This window comes from Dromaius novaehollandiae, chromosome 8, assembly GCF_036370855.1.
Source record: "Dromaius novaehollandiae isolate bDroNov1 chromosome 8, bDroNov1.hap1, whole genome shotgun sequence".
In the NCBI taxonomy this organism is placed as follows: Eukaryota; Metazoa; Chordata; class Aves; order Casuariiformes; family Dromaiidae; genus Dromaius; species Dromaius novaehollandiae.
This window is the reverse complement of record NC_088105.1, coordinates 8,251,264-8,273,433: the sequence shown is the minus strand read 5'-3', so window position 1 is coordinate 8,273,433 and position 22,170 is coordinate 8,251,264. Positions and strand designations below refer to the sequence as shown.

The 22,170-nt window shown below is 46.5% G+C and overlaps 1 protein-coding gene across 1 annotated transcript in view; it reads right to left on the bottom strand.

Annotated features, from left to right (window-relative positions):
• Positions 1-682: 682 nt before the first annotated feature.
• Positions 683-22,170, bottom strand: part of COLGALT2 (collagen beta(1-O)galactosyltransferase 2) — a 57,782-nt gene continuing 36,294 nt past the window's right edge. Inside the window, exons 2-12 of the mRNA XM_026101096.2 lie at positions 20,261-20,371; positions 18,574-18,691; positions 17,754-17,888; positions 13,654-13,858; positions 8,879-8,998; positions 8,316-8,392; positions 6,456-6,562; positions 5,250-5,382; positions 3,577-3,704; positions 2,851-3,057; positions 683-2,392 (exon numbers count right to left, since the gene is read on the bottom strand). Coding sequence (XP_025956881.2) covers positions 2,116-2,392; positions 2,851-3,057; positions 3,577-3,704; positions 5,250-5,382; positions 6,456-6,562; positions 8,316-8,392; positions 8,879-8,998; positions 13,654-13,858; positions 17,754-17,888; positions 18,574-18,691; positions 20,261-20,371 — 1,618 coding nt within the window. The 3' untranslated portion in view covers positions 683-2,115. The remainder of the gene's footprint in view (positions 2,393-2,850; positions 3,058-3,576; positions 3,705-5,249; positions 5,383-6,455; positions 6,563-8,315; positions 8,393-8,878; positions 8,999-13,653; positions 13,859-17,753; positions 17,889-18,573; positions 18,692-20,260; positions 20,372-22,170) is intronic.

Below are 22,170 nucleotides of genomic sequence, written 5' to 3'. Positions count from 1 at the left end.
AAGAACAATTCCATAACAGTACTCATTCCCACTGTGACATGTGACAGCAAGTGATGCCTCACAGTGACTTTCATCTGCCATAACATTTTACACCCAACTACATAAAGTAATAAAAAATTAAAGAACAAGAATACAATATGTTGGACAATCAGCAGGCCCCGAATCTCCTGCTTCCAAAGGTCACGTCAAGCTTCTTACCAATGTCTCTGGGATCACCACGGTCAACAACGCTTGAAACAGGGGTCACGCTTGCTGCTCGTAAGGTGAGCCCGGACTGGGGGGAGGTGGGAGAGTCTGCCAAGAGGAATGCCTCAGGCCGTGCCTGGGGCCCACGCCGGCCTGCTCTCGGTGCTCCCCGCGTCTCGCGGGCACCCGCTCCCTTCCTGGGAGCAGGAGCAGCGTGGCTTCCAGGCGGCAGCTGCAGAACAGACACACTCCCAGCCAGCAGCTCTGTGGTGGGGCGATAGGGCTGACAAAGCTCTCGGCTTCCTTAGTTTGGACTTCACTGCCATCCCAGAGGCAAGGCAGGCTCCAGCCCTTGGACGTGTCGTCTTTTTCAAAAATGCCTTTTCTTCTCAGCAGTGCTGAGCCTGAGCCGGCAGCTGGGCTGAGCCGCCAGAGGCAGAGCGCTGGCCTTCCCCACCGCGACCTGCTCCCACCCAACAAAAGGACACGCAGCTGCTTGTCTTGCACCAGGTTCTATGTATTATCAGACCCGCTGACAGAAAATAACACGACTTCTTTAGCAGAAAGCACAACACTGATCAGCAATTATTAAAAACAAACAAAACCAAATGTGTAAAAAACCCACCACGCATACCCAACGGTACAGATCACCAGCAGGCGACAGTCTCTTTAGGCTGCTAGTCCGGGAGGGCATCCTCCCCTCCACGCAACAGCCTGCAGCTCGAGATCCGCGGCAGCTAAACCTAGGCAGTGTAGTCCATGGTCGCCTGGCCTCTGGGAAACCATTTCGAACAAATAAACAGCATATTCTGCTGACATGTTACCCAATAACAAATACATCAGAACTCATCCAAAAAAAGACAAGTTTGCTCCTCACATGAAAAAGTATCAAAAGACAAGTTGCCTTTCCGTCCTAAAACACACAGTTCTGAGGCTGCCGAGTACAGCTGACACCACTAATGTTTCTGTAGGTTGTTTTGCTTCTATAAGAATAATGTTAAGCAGTTTGTAACCAGACTTGCAATAATGAAAGTCCCTAGAAGTCCTACACCTGATTTTTGTGGCTTAATTAAACAGGCCTGGGCAAAGACTGGCTTGGTTTTTTCTCTTTTGTTTTTTTTTTTTTCTGAGGAATAATTTGAGGCAGGGTGAAGCCAGACAGACACAGACTAACTCTGCCTCTCTGCACTGTCTGAAGGGAACACAAAACAGTGAGCACCATTTTCTCTTGTTAGTTTTCAAGATTTTAGATACGCCAAGACATCAGTTCTGGATCCGCAGACCTGTTTAGACAGGTTCTAGGAGGTTTTGAAATTTATGGAGGAGATGCCAGAAACAGTTGTCTACAGCACTGCGATAAAGGAGAGGAGCGCTGCTCCAGTGCATTGAACACTTTTGGAAACCATTTTGATTTTGACAAGTATCCTTTCGAAAAACAAAACCAAATAACCCAAACGCTTGCCTGCAGTTTTTCTCAGTAATCGGGATTATAAGTCCCTGCAAACCTACAGTGAGTAACAGTTATACAGCAGCTCACTGACAGCTATCCAGAAAGGTATCAATACTTGTACACCTCAGAGTTCCTCTATATATTAATCTTTATAAATACGGTATTCTACATAAGGAACTGTAGAAAGACGTCACTCAGTTTTTGTCTTTGTCTTTTTTAAACACAAGCTTGCAAGAGCTTTTGTTCAGATCTCTCCCCTTTCTTTCTGCCAGTCTGGAACACTTCTTCTTCCTCCTGCAGCTCTCCCCCGTCCTGGAAAAGCACCTGGTTAGCTGCAACACAAGCGGGTCCAACCACCCTGCTTTGCCTTTCAGGTAGCGGGAAGGAGACCACATGAACAGCTCTGCAAGCTTCTAGGGTGAAAAGCTCAAGGGTGAGGCAGGTTCAGCTGCTGACAGAGTCCCGGGGGACGCGGGCAGTCATAGTTCATCCCTGGAGGACGGTGCATTGAGAGAGGACTGGGGAGGCAGGGCATCCTTGTTCTGGGCATCGCTGTGGATCTTGCCCTGCTGCCGGGATTTCCAGGAGTGCGTTCTGTCCCAGTCAGTTGACACAGTCTCATTATCCCAGATTGTAGAGGTCTCTGTGTCACTGAGGTAGCCTGGCTGCCCTGTGTAGTGGGTGGGATAAACAAGCAAGGGTTCTGCTGAAAAGGCTTTCAAGTCTCTGGACTCGTAGTACTCCATGTACTTCACTCTAAAGAGGGGAGAAAAATCATCAGTAACAGAGTGACTGCTCATCTATGCCACCGGTTTTGCTCTGGGTTATGAGCCAGTCCACTGAGAAAACAGCTAGGTTGAGATGTGACCTAAGTGAGGAGATGGCTCTAAAGCAGGTCTGACCCTATACAGCCATAACCACGTGCCTTACAACCATACACAACCTATACAACCATAGCCTCTGTTATCCAGAAATAGCCAAGTGTCTCAAAACCAGCTCACAAGCCCTGTACCGGGTAGGCAGGACAACCTCAGCAGCAGGCCTGTCACCTCACTTGACCTATATCAGGAGCTCTGCTGCAGACAACCAAGGAGCAGCTCTGTTTGCCCCTGCAGCTGGGCTACAGAAGTGAGACGCACCAACATCATCTGATCGAAGATCATTCGGCAAGACCTAGCTTGTGCCAACCCAAGCAAAGAAGGCATTCTACTTACACAGGGTGCTTGTTGTACATGACTGGCAGAAATTCATCTACAGGCAGCATCTTGCTGAAAGGCTCAGCTCCGATGAGTTTCTGAGCCCCTTGGAAAGAGATCGCATACCCCAGGGTCCAGTACGAGTAATCAGCTTCCACCAGGTTCATAACATTGGGAACTGCTTTCTCAGGTTGCTGCACCTGCATCCTTTTCCGGCCAATGTAGCTGAAAGGGTGAAAAGACCATGGAAATTGGAACCAAAGCGAATCTGCAGTGATTAGGACAAGACGGCTTCGACTACGGGAAAGGCAAAGGGCGCGATCCAAGAAGTAACCCATGACCCAGCTCACAGATTTCCGTCCTGCACCACTCCGAGACACCCATGTCTTAACCCTGTGGTTGGTGTATAGCTGCGAAAGACTTCATAAGGGAGCTAAGATGTCACGGCCCAAGCCTTAGCACTGGGCTGTGTCAATTCCTTGGTCACAGAAGCATCTCTGGACACTATCAAGATCAACCAAAGCTCCCCGCAAAAGCTCTCCTCCCAAATCCAGTGGGTACCACTTACAGCTTGGTCATTCCAGTGACAAAGGCAGATTTGTCTTGAGAGGCAGAGCCCACCAAGACATCTCTGCCACCTTTCCTTGCACTCCAACATTAACCCTGCATTTCTATCCTGACACAACAGGTACTGTTGAACTCCCCTGCAGGCCCAGGAGTTCCCAGGTGGCCACAGTTACTTACATAAGTTCCCAGTCTAGCTGGGCTTGTTCAATGTCATCCATCAGCTTCATGAGCTTCCTTTTAAACTGGTGTTCAAAGCGAACATCGTCCTCAATAACGAGCGTCTTCTCCAGTTCTCTATTCACCACCTGAAACAAGAGAGTTCAAAAGTAGTAACAGTGGCCCACCTGGGCCACTCTCTGCATCCAGAAACCGCTGGGGCAGCAAGGCCATTCAACACAATGCCACTTACTGTGGATTATCCATAACTAGGTGGGCAGAGAATCAACCCCTGGGGAATCTCGTCTGGTAACTGCAGCTGATCTTTTGTGATCCACTGACCAAGAAGCACATGGACTCCCTTCGCCAGCCTGTAGCATAGCCTGGAGGTCACCCTGGCCTGGCACTGCTTTCTGAACCACACAGATGGTACGGCAGGAGAATCACTCCCCAATTCACATCTCAGCTGGGACACATGGTAAGAGTCAGTGGGAACAGGCATGAAAATACCCTGAGGGCTGAGCATCTGCAATACGGTGTTGTATCACCTAGAGAAGCCCTCCATCTGATGTTGCACCATCTAGAACCGTGAGCTGCCATCCAGCATAACCGTGGCAGCCACTGCCTCCAAGAAGTGCGCAGCAGCCTTCGATACCAAGGCTGCCATCCAGAAAAGCCTCTTTGTTGGGAGAAAGAGCATCCCTGGAGTCTTGGAAGGAGGACAATCCATTGTGTCTGAAGTCTGGCCCTGCCTACTTAAAGCATGTACATGCGCAATGCAACCTGCGAACAAGTTCCCATGTTAGCACCTTTTGGTGCTTAAAAATTTAAAGACCAAAAGCCTAGTCTGAATTCTCATGACTGAAGTCACTCCTGCTGGCTTTGAGCTGTTTGTATTAATGCCCTGCTCTGCTGAGAGGAGCTAAAACTAAAACCTCCACAGGCAGAGGTTGTGTCCTTACGCATCTATACAGGGTGGCTTCAATCCTCACTGTCGCATCTGGGCAACCACTGCCACTACCCAGGCTTCTTTTAGCACCAAGTCTTACTCCTTGCCTACACCACACCTCACTTGAAACGATCCCTCCTGTTGACACAGGGCTGTATAACTCCACCATCTCTGACCAGCACAGCCCAGATCTTCTCAAGTTTCACTCTCCAGTGGTGACCAAGAACACAGAAACTACGGGTTTTGACCACCCAACCAAAATCTCTTAGCTCAAGTAATGGTGGCCCCTGCTCTTAACAAGAATATTTATAATATGCCGACTTTAAAAAGCTGATCAGTAGTCACTGGAACTTGCATTATCACAGATGTAGATGCGGGGGGGGGGGGGCCGAAATCAGGAGTTTGTAACACCATTTGTTATTCAAAACCTTCCCACCTTTTTCCTAAGCAAACTTGCTCTAAGCAGGCTATCAGATGGTTTGCAAAAGCAGTCAAAATATTTTGATGAGATTATTCAAACCTGTTTTCAAATCAAACGCAGAGAAGAAAAAGCTGAACACTGTATTCAAGAAAAACCCTGCATGTGGATCCCCTATAAACTGAGGAAACCAGTATCATGTAACACTTTTGAAAATCTGTATTGCATTTGATGCTCTGCCCTAAGACTGACTGTATACCTACCTGTTTGATGCATTTGCCCACAGTACCCTCTCACAGGAACCCTGAGCACCCACAAACTCCTTACCTCCTTCCAGATGTAATAGTGACTAAGGAAGCAGCCGATCTCTCCCCTGGTTAGTGGCCTGGAGGAATACGGGTCCCGGTAACCAGGAAGCATATCAATGCTGAGAGCTTTGAGCTGACTCGTGTTCAGTGCTCTGAGAAACAGAGAATAACCCTCACCATTAAAAAAGAAAAGGCAAATATCAAGTTAAATACAGAAGCAAAAAGGGAAATGCTGCTGGCTTTCAGAGAAAACACATATTTCAAGAAATTCTTGCGTTTGTTTTGATCAAAAACCCGGAGAAAAATTAATTTCTTGATCTACTTTTCTAAATCAAGCTGAACACTGGAGATGACTGAAGACTAACACCTACAGAAGGCTGCAGCCTTCCAGCATCATTCCCCTCCATGCACACTTAACACCACCAAGATGTTCACCCCAGTGATATGGGGTCACCCGTGCTTTCTGTCACTTGAGATTCTGACTGCTTTGTAACTACTAGTGTTGAAGCAGAAATCACATCAGCTACTACCACTGCTGCTTGCAGACTGTTTCTCTTTCTAATACACTGCATTAGAAAAACCTACAAGGCAGAGCATGATATGAACACAGACAAATCATATCGTTAACTCTGCTAATGACTTCTTGCGGGACCATCAGCTTGTCAGCTGCTTGGCCTAGAATTTTTTTCCTAAGAGGTCTTGACAGGTGCCCAAATTCTAAAGACCGTTAGATGGTATTTGGGTTTCTAACTCCCAGACCTAAATTTTTGTGCCCTGACCTCTCATTATAGAAGAGCCTTAACGCACCTCAGAGTAGGGTACACTTCAGAAGGGACTGTATCAGGGTTAACGCTGTAACTCAACAGCATTATAGCACTTGGATGGCAGATCTTGCCAGGAGATAATTGTTCTCAAATGCTTTCACTGCTGACCCCTTTTAACCGTGTGCAAGTGTTACTCTTCATGGAAACTGGTATGATTTTAACCAGATTTTCATCTTAACCTGAATTGCAATGCCCATGGATCTCTCGTAATTTCAAAAGTAGAAAAAAAATGGAACAGAACTGCCCCAAACAGAGCATTACATGGGAAAATAAAAGCAATATTCACCTCTTCCCTCAGCCCGCCTTTCCCCACCAGAAACAAGGTTAGGGTGTCTTAGGAGACAGTGCAGCTAAGCACAACCCACTCTTGGGAAACAGTAGCAATCCCAGCTGAAACTCACTTTCCATCCACAGCCTCCACTATCTTGACTGCAATCTCCTGTTCATAGAGAGTCCGCAGCATCCGATCCCGCCTGTCCTTCCGCCGCTTCAAGTTGATCATGAAAATCTGGGTTGAAGAAAAAGATATCAGCCGTCTGCTCTGGGAGGGAGGGGAGAAAAAGGAGTCCTGATCCATTCTTCTCCAGCAGCCCCATAGGAAGTGCAGATCTTATTAAAATACCGGGTGTATTTTCATTCCAGATTGTTTAGAATTTGTCAAAAAACTGGGATTGGTTTTGAGTTGAAAAGTTGCAGGCTTATTCTTGGTCTAACAACTCTCTTTTACAGATGTTCATGGGGGAAAGTTGCTCTTCAAGGATGGAGAAAGCTGAGAGGGAACCAGTTACAGCCGAGCTCACATTTTCCAAAGATTTAGGATGTTTTGACTTTTACCAAACAGGGTAAATGGCCATCTCCATCTCCGGTCCCAGAGGGACGCTGACCAGCATGTGTGTCTTCACAGGGCTGCAACTGCCTGTTATTTAGGATTATGAGTGGGGCCATCATCTAACTATAAGGACACAGTAAAGAGAGCATTTTTGTAATTACTACAGGCACTGATAATTTACTACTACCCCTGCCAGAGTAAAAAGCCTAGTACAGAGCCAAAGCCCGGAATGGAGAGGTTTGGGCAGGGCTCAATCCAGCCTTGAAAAGACAGACTCCTTGGCTGCAGGGCAGAGGGCTGAAGCCCTCATTTGCAGGTAAAGCGCAAAGAATCAGGGAGATCCGTCCCAGAAAGACAAGTACAAGTGCAGCCTTGTAGCCCATGGAGCAGAACCTCATCTCAATAAGAAGCAGATAAAATTTCAGCTCAGTACAAATGCAAAAATAATAAATTGGATAAATAAAGTGCAGCCTAGATGCAGACACACATAGCCAAACCAGGTTCAGACTTTACTATACAAGCCATATAAAAGATGCAGCAGAATATGCCAAGAAAGCAAAATTCCCTGGTCACCGTAATTCCCTCAGTCACTGTGCCACTGCCACCCTGGCAGCTGCACGCACAGGGGTTTCTGGCTGTGAGCAAAACATTAAAGCACAGCACATCCCTCTCCAGTCTTCTCTCAATGCCTGCTCTCCACAACACGAGGCAAAATTTGAGAGAGGAATTTCTACAGGGTCTTGGAGCACTACCAGTGTCAACAACCGCCTTGCTTCATTTTCACTTACGGCCATAAGAGAAAAACACGGCAACCAAACAGGAGGAGGGGAGAGCTGCCACAGCAAGGAGACAGCACACATGGACACAGCCAGCTTAGGCTACAGCCCAGCTCAGGTCCTGGCTCCTCCAGCTGCCCTGCCTCTCCAGTGGCTGTCTCAGCTCCTGTTGCAGAATGGAAGGACTGCAAAGTTGCCCTATAGAGTTAGATTTAGGGGGAACAGCACAAGTTAAACAACCTCACTCCTGCCATCCCCTCCAGGCTGGATTAAACCATCCACACCATGGACAGACAAAAAACCCAAAGTTTTGCTGGGCACCGCCCTTGCACACAAACCAACACTTCTAATCAGAGCTCTTGTACCAGGAAAGAGTGCTAAGCATTCACAGATTTGACTGGCCTCATGTCCCAGAAGCAAATGCCAGAGGGGAAAGGGTGTTCCCTGAGCCCTTCCCCTCCCACTCCTCTGAGCTCAGCAGAAGTTCTCCCCAAATAAGGATGGCTATTTTCTCCCTGTAAAAAGTTTCAATCCAAATGATGCACGGTTGGGAAACAGCTAACTACATGAAAAGATACTATACTCAAAGCTCAGCTGCAGGGGAATCCAGGTCCTCTAAGTGGTGGAAGACAGTAATAGCAAAAGAGGTTTCTTACTTCATCAAATCCCATCTTGTCAGGGTGCTTCGGGGGAACAGAGACATACTGAGAGGGTTCAATGGGAGGACGATCAACTGAAAGAGATGAGAGATCCCAAGCATCACCTTCATGAACACATCTTGCATTAAAGTAACATATCCACTCACGTTTCCGTCATTGGACCTGAAGTGACAGGGAGCTGGGATGTGATGTTAGTGCAGCAGTGGAGGTACCAGAAAGCATCAACACAGCAAAGCAGAAGCCAGGAGCCATGTGCAGAAGAGAGACCTCATGATAAACAACATGAGGTTCTGCAGCATCCTTTACGCACTACAGATGCTTTTTTGAATTTCATTTGGAGAAGTTGAGGGGCTTTCTGAATGGGGTTGATCTGTCCTCAAAGTGATTACACCCTTAGGGAGAAAAGTGGTGGAAAATAAAAAGCCTGCATATCAGAACAGTGTGACACCAGTCAGATCAGGTTGTAAATTATCCTGAACTCCCACAGGAAACAAGCTAGGCTGCTGGCAGGAGAGAGCTCTACGAACATTAGTTGCCGTGTCCTGCTGCAGTGTACTTACTCATGGCCTCAATTAGTGTGTGCACAAAGTTCTCAGTCTCTTCTTGCAGGGTCTGGTGTGATTTCAGAGGCATGGGAAGGAAACCATAGTGTTCACGGTTGCAGATGAACATCTGAATTCCTGGAGATCAAGTAAAAACAGAAGTGAGGTCTCTTAGCAGGGGATTTTACTGCTTTGCTGTTATGCAGCCACAATCAGACTTATTTGGACCTCGCTCCCAGGAGGTACTGCTTCACAAGCAAGCACTTCAAAAAGATCGCAGTGCCATTTTCTGTTTTATCCAGCTGGCAGCACCTGGCCTCTCCTATGAAACCAATTTCTACTTAGTCCCTAACAGCAGGTATTTTCTAACTGCAACCAGTTTTTTCCTAGGGAAGGCACACCTCTTAGTCCAGAGAAAGGGTCTTTTTCAGCCTTTGCTTTCCACCTTCTGAAATCTCATGCTATAAAAACAATCCTACAGCAGAGGGCAGAACTAGCCTTTACCAAAAGCAGCATCTGGCACACACGAAAGGACTGGTGCAGATAACTAGAGAACCACAGAAATCCCCACTCCCCAAAATCCCACCTGCACTGCTCAGACCTGGCACCTCACCTAACAGGATCCCTCCACAAACCCAGAGCCAAAAGTAGGGAATGATCCTTATAGTTTCTCCCTCTCTGAGTGAGCCAGCCTCAAGCAAGGAAACAGCTGGCACAGGAGCAAAAAGAGCTTCCATCTGCAGCTGTGCTGAAGGAGAGACAGCAAAGATCCTGTGGCCTGAAGCTTCTCTCCCTGCGCAGACCGAGGGCTCAGCAACAGCCTCCAAACCAGAGGGAGGAGGGAAATGGGACCCAAAGGTGGGAGAAACATGCAGGTTTCGGAGCTCAGGGAGAAGGGTGCAGGCATTTCCATTCATGAGAGGGCAGCACTCTCCCTCACAACACAGGAAGGCTGCATTTGTTACGAACCTGCAAGGGGTGAAGCGGTTCAGGCGAAAGGGAAGCAGTCCTACCAGATACCCCATTCCTCCGCGGGCAGAGGAGGCCCAGGCTGGGCCCTGCATGCCAGACAAAGAGGGGTGCAGACATCTATGAGAACAGGCAACCTCAGAGAGGAAAAAATTCAAACAAACCCAGCGCGGCTAGAGGTGATTTTGTCCGAGCCCTGCCAGGCCTTCTCTGTCACGTGAGGAAAAAAATGGAATGACTCTACCAGGTTGGAAGAGGCAAGTCTGATGCCCTGTTTTCAACTGCCTGTGGTTGGCCAAATGTGGGCCTGGGCAGTCCAGCTCTCCTGGGATCATGCAGGAGGTTGTCGCAAAGCCCAGGGCATCAATATAGCTACAGGCTCTGTTACTAGCCTAGCAAGGGATTCACTCCAACTTTTGCAGTCAAGCTTCTTCCTGCTTCTGTTCACTTAGGCTGGAAAACGAACACAAGATATTTTCACCTGTGTTGGCAAAGAGCTTTGAGGAATACGTATAACCATTCTGGAAGTGCTATGTCTACCTCCAGATAGGGTCCTTTCCTCTCCAGGACTTGTTTTTACAGTGCCCTGGAGATAAGAGGAAAATCCTAGAGAGAGGCTAGCAATGAGAAAAGATGCTTTCAAGTAGAAGTGATAACACGACTTCCTTCTGCTCAAAGGCTTTTGCAAACTGTTTGCTCAAGGAGCTGAATCTGAAGGTGCAAAAGGGAAGAGTGCAATGGCATGAAGAGAAGACACAAAGCCTCTTCTCGGAGCAGATCCCTGTGCCAGGGGAGACCAGCTCACTGCTCAGGTCATTCACTGGGGATGCCCCAGCAACTTGTGATCAGCAGCCGCTGGACTGGCCAAGAGTTTGCTCTTGTTATCAACAAAAACAGGATCAGCACCGGGCCTGGTGTAACATCATGTAACAGGCTCAGAAACGACTTCTAGGGAAGCCAAGGGAGAGAACTTGTTTTCATTGAGCTCTGGTAAGGTCCTTGGTTCATTAGTCACAATCTGAAAGCTGCTAGAACCCATAAAACTCACAGTGCCAATTGAAAAACAAAAACAAACAACTCCAGAACCTGGAAGTTTTCTTTTTTCTCGACCACCCCCCTCCTCTCAGAAAATAAATGAAAAGCAGACACTACCTGGCGTGTCAGTGCTTTCGTGCATTAGTCCCCCTAATCCCTGGTATTTTTAGCAGGGCAGAATTGTCTGTGTTAATGACCCTGGTGTTTCTGCCATTTTAAGTTCTGCAAGTAAATTGTTGGCTACACTACTTGCCAAACCACATTCAGCTGTCAGCTGTAATTAAGGTAAATGACAGAATAAAAAATACTACCTGCTGACATTAATGGATTTGGCACTGATCTAATCAACTAATCTTATCTGGCTCACTGATCTCTCTTCTTATCTTCCACTGGCTTAAACACACTTAATCTGTGCAGATTCACGCCAATATTTCTGTTCCTTCTGAGATAAAAGCTACCTTAAAATGGTAAAGCTTTGTGGGGAAGGAGATTCACTCTCCAGCTCTCAGTTTTTACAATAAAAACAACTACTGCCAGAAGGAGGGACAGAAAAACCATAGCTACTTGTATTATTATCAGTCTTTGTAAGGCAGTGACCAGGACTGACAACCATAGTCCAGAAACACACAGCCATACTTAGGTAACACAAACGTCCCCCACATTCCTGTGACTGGAGCTTACTGCTGGCTGGCTCTAGGTCTTCAGTCTCAGGTTGATGGGAAGCTCAGGAGCTGAATGCTACCTTGCAAGTGCAAGGGGCTTGTACACCTTCCTCTGCTCTCAGCTGTGCCTCTAATGTCTCCTCAGGGAGACGGAAGGCAAGTGAGGAGAAAGCTCACTTCAGTATCTAGGCCCCTCACTCAGCAAAACACTTGCACCGAGTTTCACTCAAAATCAGTCCTCCCACTAAGAAAGCGTCCGTGTCCTCTGAGCAGAGACAGGACAGTCTCTCTGGAGCATCATTTCACAGTTGCTTCACTGTTGAAGATTGATGGTTTGATCTGAGATGGTAAGTGTGGTATTTGGCCTGGACAAAAGCCAACACTGTTGTGACTTCAGGGAAGTAAGTCAGTCTTCTAAAGAGAAGTTTACCTCTAAATCCAACCATTTTTCACATTTCTGAACTTGTATGTCATCCTTTTATCCAGAGTGACAAAACTAAGCCCAGGACACAAGTCAGCAAACTGAGATCGATGGGCTGGACTGCTGAAACAAAGCTGTTCATGCCATGGATCAGCATCAGAGAGAGCTAGAGTGCTAGGATACAAGGAAAAAAAGATGGATTTGAATCCCTGAAATATTTCTTAAGCAGCTTGAATTAATGCAATGCAGCTACAGCACTCACTTGTTGGGTGCTACGTTTCTGGGAGAGCAGGGCAAATAGACTTGAGGGAACTTGCTGTGCTATCCAACTTCCATTTCTGTTCTTGTCTGGAGCCAACATACCAATGTCCTGACTCTGAAAGTCACTCAGACTCTAAAGGCCCTGCAAGTTCACATCTCACCTCCTCTACACTCCTCTGCCTCCTAAGGGCTATAATTTCAGCTCTTGCTGCCTCTCCTCTGACCATGATTTGCCTTCCCCACTTTATGTCCCCTCACCCCGTTTTAGTTGAGTTTTAAAAAGACCTGCTTAGCCTGCCAAGACAACACTGTCTTTTGCAGTGTTGCCAGGAGCTTCAAACCAGAAAGATCACTAAAAACAAAACTGCAAACAGCTGGTGGCTGCTGTGCTGGTCTGGAAACAGGGGAAGGATGGTCTGCTCAGTCTGTCTCTTCTCCAAAGCAACTACCAGTGACGAGCTACACTGCTTCATTTCAGTTTCTCTCTGCTTGTCTGGCCCTCTTCCTTCCCACCTTAACTTTGCCTCTTTTGCAAAAAGGAGATGGATAGCACAAGTTGTACATCACTCACAGGACCCCCAAACAATTTTTCCCAACAAGAGAAGAGGATGCTGAGTTTGTGACTGAGCCCCAAAAGACCCTGACTTTTATATTTCAGGTCTAACTGAAATCCTCCCACCACACAGCAGACAGCGATCCTAGTATCAGACAAAGCAGTACACATTTCCCCTCTGCTGTGCCCCAAGGGTCATGCTTGACCAGCTCTCCAAAAGCACACACGATGCAATGTCAAGCATGCAGTGATTTTACCCCTCGCACACCAGCTCTAACGCACCCCGGCCTGGCAGAGATTTTCTCTCAGCACAGCTCATGCAGCCTGACCTCACATCATTCACCTCAAAGTTACACTGATTTTGCTTTCAAAAAAAACCTTGCAGACATTTTCTGCTGAGATACCGTGAACCAAGGCCTCATCAGTGCTATGTAAGCAACTTGCTTTTTGTTCTCCATGAGGGCTATCACACCTAAAGAGAGTTTCTTGTCCTCCCCCACCTCTTAATGGAGTCTCCTGGAAGTGGCAATTTTAGATGCATTCCCTACAGTCTTCAGAATGCCTTTCACTCTCACAGCGTTCGCCTGGGTTCACAATTTTCTTGTCTTGGTACAAATTAAGGGTGGATGAACAGAGCCAGGTATTTTGTCTCTGAAACACTGCCCCCATCCCAAGAATAGTTCCCAAGTCCTTTAAAGCTAGCTGCGATTCAAAACTACATGGCCAATCTATTGCTTGCTGCTAGTTATCCCTGACGGGACTAGAAAAAGGAAAGAGAACAGCATATAAACTCAGGGCTGAAATCCACACATGGCCTTTGCCCTGTGCACTCGAAACGAAGACCTGCATGTCTCTGCCGGTGAATCCTCCCTGGGGAAGGCAATGGACATACCTGCTTGGCGACTGGAGAAGGCAAAGACAATGATATCGTCAAAGCTCCAGGTGTAGTCCTGGTGGGGAGGGTAGAACATCAGCTTGGTGGAGGCCTCTTTCCTCAGGTCGACGAGGAATGTGGAATGAACCATCGGGACAGCAAAACAGCCTGTCCTCTTCCATTCCCGAATCAGGGGATAATCCAGGGTCCTTTTGTAATAGCCCTGCAAACACAATGAACGGGCCGCTTGTTACAAGAGATTTCCATTTCACAGACTCTCCCTAGCAAAAGCTCTCGCCCTCAGCCCTCCACAGCAAAGAAGGGTCAGTGCCCAGTTCTCAAATTTTGAAGTGTTTGGAAAGGACTGAAGCAAGTGCTTTGAAACAATCACTGTCCCAGAAGTCACAGCTTGACCCTCTCTCTTTTTAGCAGCCCTTGGAAACCCAAGCTTTTCCTCTGCAAAAATCCCTTACAATAAAGCTTCAAACCTGGGACTATTTTCTCCTGGCTCAGGAAAAACCTTTCTTTGCACACAGATTCTCAAGTCTGATGCTGGAAGGTGCTGAGCACACGTGACATCCTCCATGTTCAACAGGCACGAAGGACACAGTGTCTCTCAGAATAGGACCAGTAAATTAATGCTGACCATCATTTTAGAAAACATTTGCTTCACTGCAGTGAAGGCAACATGCCAGCCTTCATCAACAGTGTAAGAGTAGCTGCTTCCTCCATCCCAGGGACTAGCTGGAAGTTTCGTCCCATGGGCAGGCAGCTTTAATACCCACTCCTGAGTTCTCTCCACAGAGTCTCTGGGGAAGGCACTTCAGTGAGCTTATTTCACTGCAACCACAAGTTTTGTTAGCCTTCCAGCACTGTGGATGCATCACCCACGTTGTGTGGCTCACAGCTGGTTTTGCAGGTGCAATACATCTAAAGTTATCCATCTGGGAAATAAATACACTGAATTCCTCCAGATATGAAGTCCTAATGCACCAGTTAGACATCTGAACACGCCTGAGAATCTAGAGCAGATTCTGGTCTTTACAGAAATGATGAGTCACTAAAACAAGTCAAAATAACAAATGTTACATTTTCCATGAGTATCCTAGGAACAATAGCTGAGCTAATCTCTGCAGAACCACTTTACCTTGGTTCTCTGTAAGTGTGGTGCATGCAATCATACAGTGCATCTGTCTGTCTGTGCATCTGTTGATCCCCCCCTCTCCCCTTCAAATACCTTCTGAACATATTGTGAGGACTAGATGTCTCAAACACAGCCAGTCTGACATTAATGAAAAGAAGTGAGCAGATAAGACATCGTTTTAGGTTTCCAGCTGACAGAAGGGTTAAGACATTGAACCTTTAACAAACATCCAAGAATACCCATAGGTGAATGATGCTGGAAACTAGATTTCCTCTTCCAGCCACTCACTACTAGAGTTTTGGGCTTTTTGCTGTACATAAATCATATGTAATCAAGAAAGACGCCAACTTGTCAACACTGCTGCCATGCTTTCCTAAGGTTAGCTGCATGACATCTAAATGTCAGGCAGTCTGGAGCTGGGCTTGGCTTGTTGTTGCTCAGCACCGGAGGCTGTGTTTCAGGGTGTGCTCCAGCTGTTATTCCCTCCCCAAACCCCCAGGGACAGCAAGGCTGGGAGCAGCTTGAAGCTGTGGGACTGAGAGCTCAGAAGCAAGTTCCGGCAACTAAAGGAAAAGAAAAACTAAAAACAAAGCAGGAACTTTTTTTTTTTTTCATTTGAGCAGCTTTTCCCCATAAGTCTGCAAGATGCATTTGCTGCTAGTTTCTTTTCCTTTTCTCAGCTAATACTGGTAATGATGGAAAGCTATTAGTGGAGAAGTCAACACGAGGGGCCAGGGCTGAGGCTGGTGCACACAGGCAGTGATCCACTACAGTCAGTGGAGCAATCCTGATTTACATCAGTGGAGAACCTGGCTGTTTCAGTACTTAAGCTTAAAAACGTAAAGAAAAATGTCCTCACTGTGAAGTTTTTGAAATGTCTCCCTTTTAAAACAAAAATTGAAACAAGCAAACAATCCCCACCCACCACTACCACCTTTTCTATATATTTAACTCCAAAGAGCTTGGAAAGTTCCAGATATTTTCCTGCTATTTTTACTGAAGTAATTAGTCTGAGCTGAGGAACTTCACACCACAGGATGGTGTGGGTGCCAAAAAAGGGCCCAAATAGTAGTTTCTATGAAAAAAACTTCACTTAGAGCTTTAAACATAAAGATCTACCTCAAGAAGTCCCAGGGGAGATTGCTGGAGGATGGAAAAATATTTTGGGGAAGTATCATTCACTTACATGTTTGCTGTGTTTTTGTACTATTCCCTAAGCATCTGCTAGAAATCACTGCTATCAGAAGACCTTTGACTCAGTACAGTCGTTGTATTTTTACTCCACCTGCAGTCCTACTTATGCCCTTTGCAATACTGGGGGCAATGACATTTTAAAGCAGGTAAACAGAAGAAGGGGGGAGCAGAGTTTGCTCCTTGTTTCACTCCAGGATTAATGACAAAACGAACAATTAGTAATGTGGTTAGCTCTCTGGAATAAAGCAAGAGTGTAGGGAAGGGCGGGACTGTGGAGCCACTCTAAAGTGCTCATATTTGCACACCCCAGGGAAGCTCATAGCTGTATGTGCAGCTCAGGCTTAAACACATTTACGTACGCAGTAGAGTAAGCTTGTCTTTAAGAAGAAGGAAAGACAACAATCTGGGAAGGAAGGAAAATGGAAATCCTAAAGCTTTCTAAGCCAAACACAGGCAGCAAAGGGTGAATTTCCAAGAGAATAAAATACTCTTGCTATCCTAGGAGACATATACCTGAGGATCCTGCCTCCCAAAGGACAACAAAGTATATGATGGCAGAAGATCAAAGAACAGATCAAAAAACTACTGATCTCTTACTGAGGTTTATCTGTGGACTGGAAGAAAAAAGTGTTATCTAGAATCCCTGTCCCAGCTAGAAGGTCTTGGAAAGGCTATCTAGGGCTTAGTCAAGGACATTTCAAAGAAAAACAGTGAAAAAAGGCAAAAAATGACTTGTGGAAATAGACCTGCCACTCTATATAACTGATTCTCATATTAAAATCCTTTTATAGACAAGATGATGTAGATTAGCTTGTAAAGTGATAGTTCAGCATCACTCTGGCTCTAAAAACAATGCTATTTCTACTATGCACAACATTTTCGTCTTACACCTCCCATGGTATTGGGCTTTGAAAAGGCAATATGCAATTCTACTTTCTAAGCTCAGCTCTTCTGTCCTTTACACCAGTACCCTTTACACAAGTACCTCAGCGCACACACATGCTCTTCCATGCAAAGGGCATTACCCCACTACAATATTCCCCGTTCACGTGCGGAGAGCTGCACAAGGAAAAGCAAATTCTTCACAGATTAGTGTCAGTATACAAGAAAGCCAGTCTAAAAATACGTACCAAGCGCTTTAACCCCATTCAGATTACACAAGCATATGGAATCACCTCAAATAAATACTGGTGTGACTGTGGGTATATTGGTATTTTGTTATGCATTTAGTGGGATTGTATCATTTTCCAGGACTTCTGGTTAGGAACAGCATCAGTCAAGCAAGCTCAGCTTCCTCCAGATTCAGCTTTTTCAAGTGAAGAATCTTAGATGAGGAAGCAAATTTCAGTAATGTGCCTGCACACCCAATGCAGGACACGTACAGCTTTGCTCATACCTAGAACCATACCATTAGAACACAAAGCCTGAAAAACAGACATTCACAGACTGCAATTTTCTCTTGTCCCTTATTCCTAGGTTCCCTAAAAACATATGGTCCTTTCCCAAACATACCTGCACAAGATTTGGGATCCTACTTCTGAGAGAGGTGCAAGCTTAGGCAAGTGTGTGACACCACTATCATCACTACGTGATATTACCTCCACATGCCTCAGAAACAGAGCAGCTTTGTTTGAGAAATGGGAGCAGACCACACTATAAAAGCAGCTGGGAGAGACCACAGAACAGAAAACACACCCACCGCTTCACAGACACGGGCAAGAAGGCCTTTGAAAACATGCAGCTCGTGCAGCCGCCTGGCACTGTTCACAAGGTCACTTGCCTGGGGAGTGATGCCACACCAGAAGTTAGAGTACAGAGAGCGAGACTCGAGCATTGGTGCTACCAACGTTTTGTTTTCTGCTATCATCAGGTTCAGGGTTTGCGGGTTGGTCAATAAATTATCTGCATCGATGAACTAGAGAAGGAAGTGGGAAAAAGAAATTCGTCATTAGACAAAACAATAAGCTTTCTTGGGAACAAGGTGGCCAGAGACAAGATGTTTGCAAAAACCACGGAGCTGGGGGTTTTGATATCACAGGAAAAATGCCTCTTAAAGGTAAACCCAGGAGTGGCAGCCCCAGCAGCACAGCTATAAGACTGGAAAAGAGGGAGAGCTTCCCTCTGACTCAACAGAATGTTATTCCAAAACTGGGGCAAGGGAGTTGTAAGGGAAAATTATGTCGCCCAAAATTTAGGACAGGTTTGTTCTGCAAAGAGGATCAAGAGGAGCTATTAAAAAAGCAGGCCTCTCAGCCTCATCTTGTTGAGAAGATGAGAACAACACCATTAACTGCTGCTGTAGTGACCAAAGGCACACATCTTCCCACATCTGCTGAATATTTCCCTCAAGTTTTATCAACAACAGCTTGGGTTTCAGAAACCCAACCCAATAACAGGGTGGAGAAACTCAGGGGTTTACCCACAGCTCCAAGTTTTCTTGCTCATCAGACCAAGAAATGACACAAGGCAGCTCACTGCAAACAGAGAGCTTTTCCTATAGACGGAGAGGAAACAGCCGCGGTACCAGAGTGACTACCTAAGAAGCTTTTGCTTGGGGAGAGTTAATAAATCAAACCTTGATTTATTTCCCTCAAACCTACCAAGACATAGTCTGACCAGTTCTCTCGTGCAGCACGAAGGGCAGCCTGTCGGAGTTTCATGACATGGGTAAATCGAGAGCTTGGCCAATGTTTCGGTCCAATTTCTTCTGGGTAAGACCTGGCAAAGAAAAAAAAGAAACCAGTGACTGCACCTATGTCTGGTCCCTATTAATGTAGTCAAAGAGCGCCATCGTGTTCCCTTGCTGCCTTCAGGGCAAAAGCAAAATAGAGTTAGAGTCACCTCAGGCAACCCAGGAGAGCAAAAAATGAAAAGCAGGTTCTGAGAGAAACAGATTCCAACCTTCGTGCTGGCATAAGTACACAGGGCACTGGAGACGCAGCAACACAGCAGCATTTCCTGCCCAGCGGCCACAAGCAAAATAGCACTAACAAAAACAGCAGCTTCTTCTGCAGCAGGCCAGGCCCCCACATGATGTAAGCAGGGGTTACCCCACTGGAATGAACAGAAGCTGATTTACCTCATCTGACCCTGTGGTAGAAAGTCTTCTGTCTTCTGGTGGGCTTTAAGTTCAGGACTATAAATAAGGCTTCTTTAAGCCCAGCAGAATCAACACAGCTGGGGATGGGAAGAACGAACAGCACTTTGGATTCCCTCAGGGTTTGGGCATTATTAATAAGTGTTAAGACATCCTGATATCAGCTTTTAAATCTACAAACACCCAACACCCAACCCCAGGGGCCCAATCACATGAGCAAAGTTATGTGCATCTGTTTTCAGGACCAGGTCTAAAAGCAAAATTTTCCTAACAGAAATGGAAGGAAACTTAGGGACAGATCCTTACGTGAGATAAACATTCAGGGCTTTAAAACAGTGCCAGCGTAAGTCAGCAAAGGAGCTAAGGATTTCAAAAACTTTTTACAAAAAGTAAAAAAGCCAAGTTCAACAACATTAAGAAAATAGAATTCCGATGGAAGGATTTAAAAAACAATTCAGTTAAACAAGCATTCCCTGTCGGTTTGCAGGACAAATACCCCACCACTGCACTAAGGACCTTGAAAGTGCAAGCAAGCCCAAACAAAGGGGAAACTGATACACTTTTCCCTGATCAGAGAAACAGAAAACAAAACAAAACAAGGAACAGCTGATCTTAAATAACAACGATGATAAAAAAAACCAACAAACACCATTCTCCCACTTTGAAATTCTGCACATAAATAGGTGTCATCCTTCATTCCTTAACAGGATTCTCTTTAAACCTAACAGCATATTTCAAAGTAATGATCCTGCAAGTCATGCAAAGGCATAAGGCTGTGCTGAATTAAATCTAGCTCTCTGGCTCAGAACTTATTGAATATCTGATGCCAGGGACACAGTTTTCATATAAACTGTGGGAACAGGCTACAATTCGCTGCTCCCTTGCAAATAAAGAATGACAATTTCTATTCCCTGAAGCTTTTGATGTGATCTGTTTACCACGCAGACAGAGCAGCTGCAGATGCTAAACAACTGAATGGAAACTTTCTGCTCTGAAGTTCTGTGTGAGTTGCTTGATGGAAGTCAGAGACCCTTCTATATGCTCTACCAGAGTCCTAACAGGACAGACCCTGCAAAAACTGTGTTTTAATGGTTGGATGTTTAATATGTGCCCTGGTTTGAAACCAGAAAACCTAGAAAGTTTGACATATACTCCTAATAGCTTCAGTCTGCCCCCACTGCAGTACTCACTGGGGGTCCTCCATCGGCCTCCACTCCACATAGTGATAGAGGTTCTGCACGTTCTTCAGCCACTCTCTAAGGATCGCTGTGGTGTTATCAACATTGTGGTCAGTGGCTGCCCTGGAAAAATGAGAGCACAAAGAGCCCTATTAACACAAGATTCAGGTTTAAGGAGCAAGCATGAGATGAACACATTAACTCCCTCAGCATCTGCCCATTTGCCCTAGCCTACAAAACCTCTGATGGTACTGGAGAAGTTGTGTTCCAGGAGTTTGTTCTGTTTGACGCACCGTCCCGCAAGCCCACGGCTAAGGCTGCGCAGCCCGGCTCCGAGCGCGCACACCACACCGCCTCACCCTGCGGCCTGGGAATTGCACGTGCCAGGACGTGGGGCTCCACAGCGGCACTGGAAGGAGCCCCCTGCTAATGCACGGCTGCGGGGAGGGCAGCAGCACTGCGCTGGCAGCTCGCTCCGCAGCATGGATAATCATAGCCAGCTCTAGGGAGCCGCTTGCCTCCAATTTGCAGCCTCCAATTTGCAGCCTCCAATTAGCGTGGACCCTCACCACTGCTCTCTGTATGGGCAAGTCGAGTGCAGAGGTGGCAGGGGGAGGCAGGAATGCATAACACGCGCCAGGACTGACACCTCCTTCACGCCCCTGCTTTAGCCAGCAAGGCTGAAACTCAGAGGGAGGCAACTTGTTTTCGTGCTGTTTCTTGACGCAAAGGCTACTGAGGAGCCTTGTGCAGACGCTATATTCTACTAAAACAGCCAATGCTTGGTCTCAGATCTTGGGGGAGAAGCAAGCTACCTGCTCCAACTCTAGCCCCTGCCATCCTCCCAGGCAGCAGCATCTCAAGAGCATTTTTTTTTCTAGGAGTTGGGCAGCAGAGTTTTACAAAGTCAGACACAACACATGGATACACGTCTCTGGCGGCAGTCGTGCAAAATGCTCCCAATGGGGCCACAAGCTCACATCTGCCTGGGAGCCTCAGGTCTTCAGGTTATAGAGCAAGCAAGCTGCTCCTTTCCAGCCTCCAGGTCCCTGGGACTCGGTGTTTGCACACTAAAGACCTGGCAGCTCATATGGCCGTGGCAAATTCCCTTGACCTAAAGGGCTGCCCGTTTCTCCTGCCAAGACGACGGGGTACCGAGAGCTGTGGGGACAGCCCCACCACGGGACACAGCCTGTGTATCCACGCCTCAGCAAGCTCCACTGACAACTTACAACCCCTTTATTAAATATTACCAAGACATAGCAAAGACTCTGTGAAGCGTAAATCTACTCACATGTCCCTAAAGCAAGCATGCAGAAAAGGTGCCCCCATCCACTGTGGCTTTCTTTACTGCTGCCCTCCAGCTCCAAAGACCCAAAGGCACTTCCCCCAGCATCCTCCAGCCTACACCACAGTCGAGAGAGGAGTAGGGAGAAAGGTGGTACATCCCAAACCCTGAAACTACTCAAGCTATTTCAGAAAAAACCCTCAGACCCAAATCATTATATGCTCCTATAATTCAGAATTAGACAGAACATGAACAAGCCCTTTCTAGTTCTTGCAACTGGAAGGTATCAGTGTCATGGGCTTTAACCTGTTTTAAATTAAAAGAGACCCGAGAATGCAGATTAAGTTTATTTATAATTAGAAAAATAGGATCACTTAAGGACAGGATGTTTATTTGTGAAACATTTATTTCTGTTTATTAAAATAATAAATAATGAAAAAATGACCATTTGGCAAGTAAATGGAGGTTGTCTTCTTGCAGCTAGTAACTGTTCTGTTGCTGACTTAGTATAACAGACTGTGCCAAGTCAAGTTTGCTCCACGCACTTTATGGATTTCAGATCATCCCCCCAAATCCTTGTTTCAGGGCACTTGGCGTGGTTGTCCCACAGGTAGGCCTACAGGCCATTTCAGTA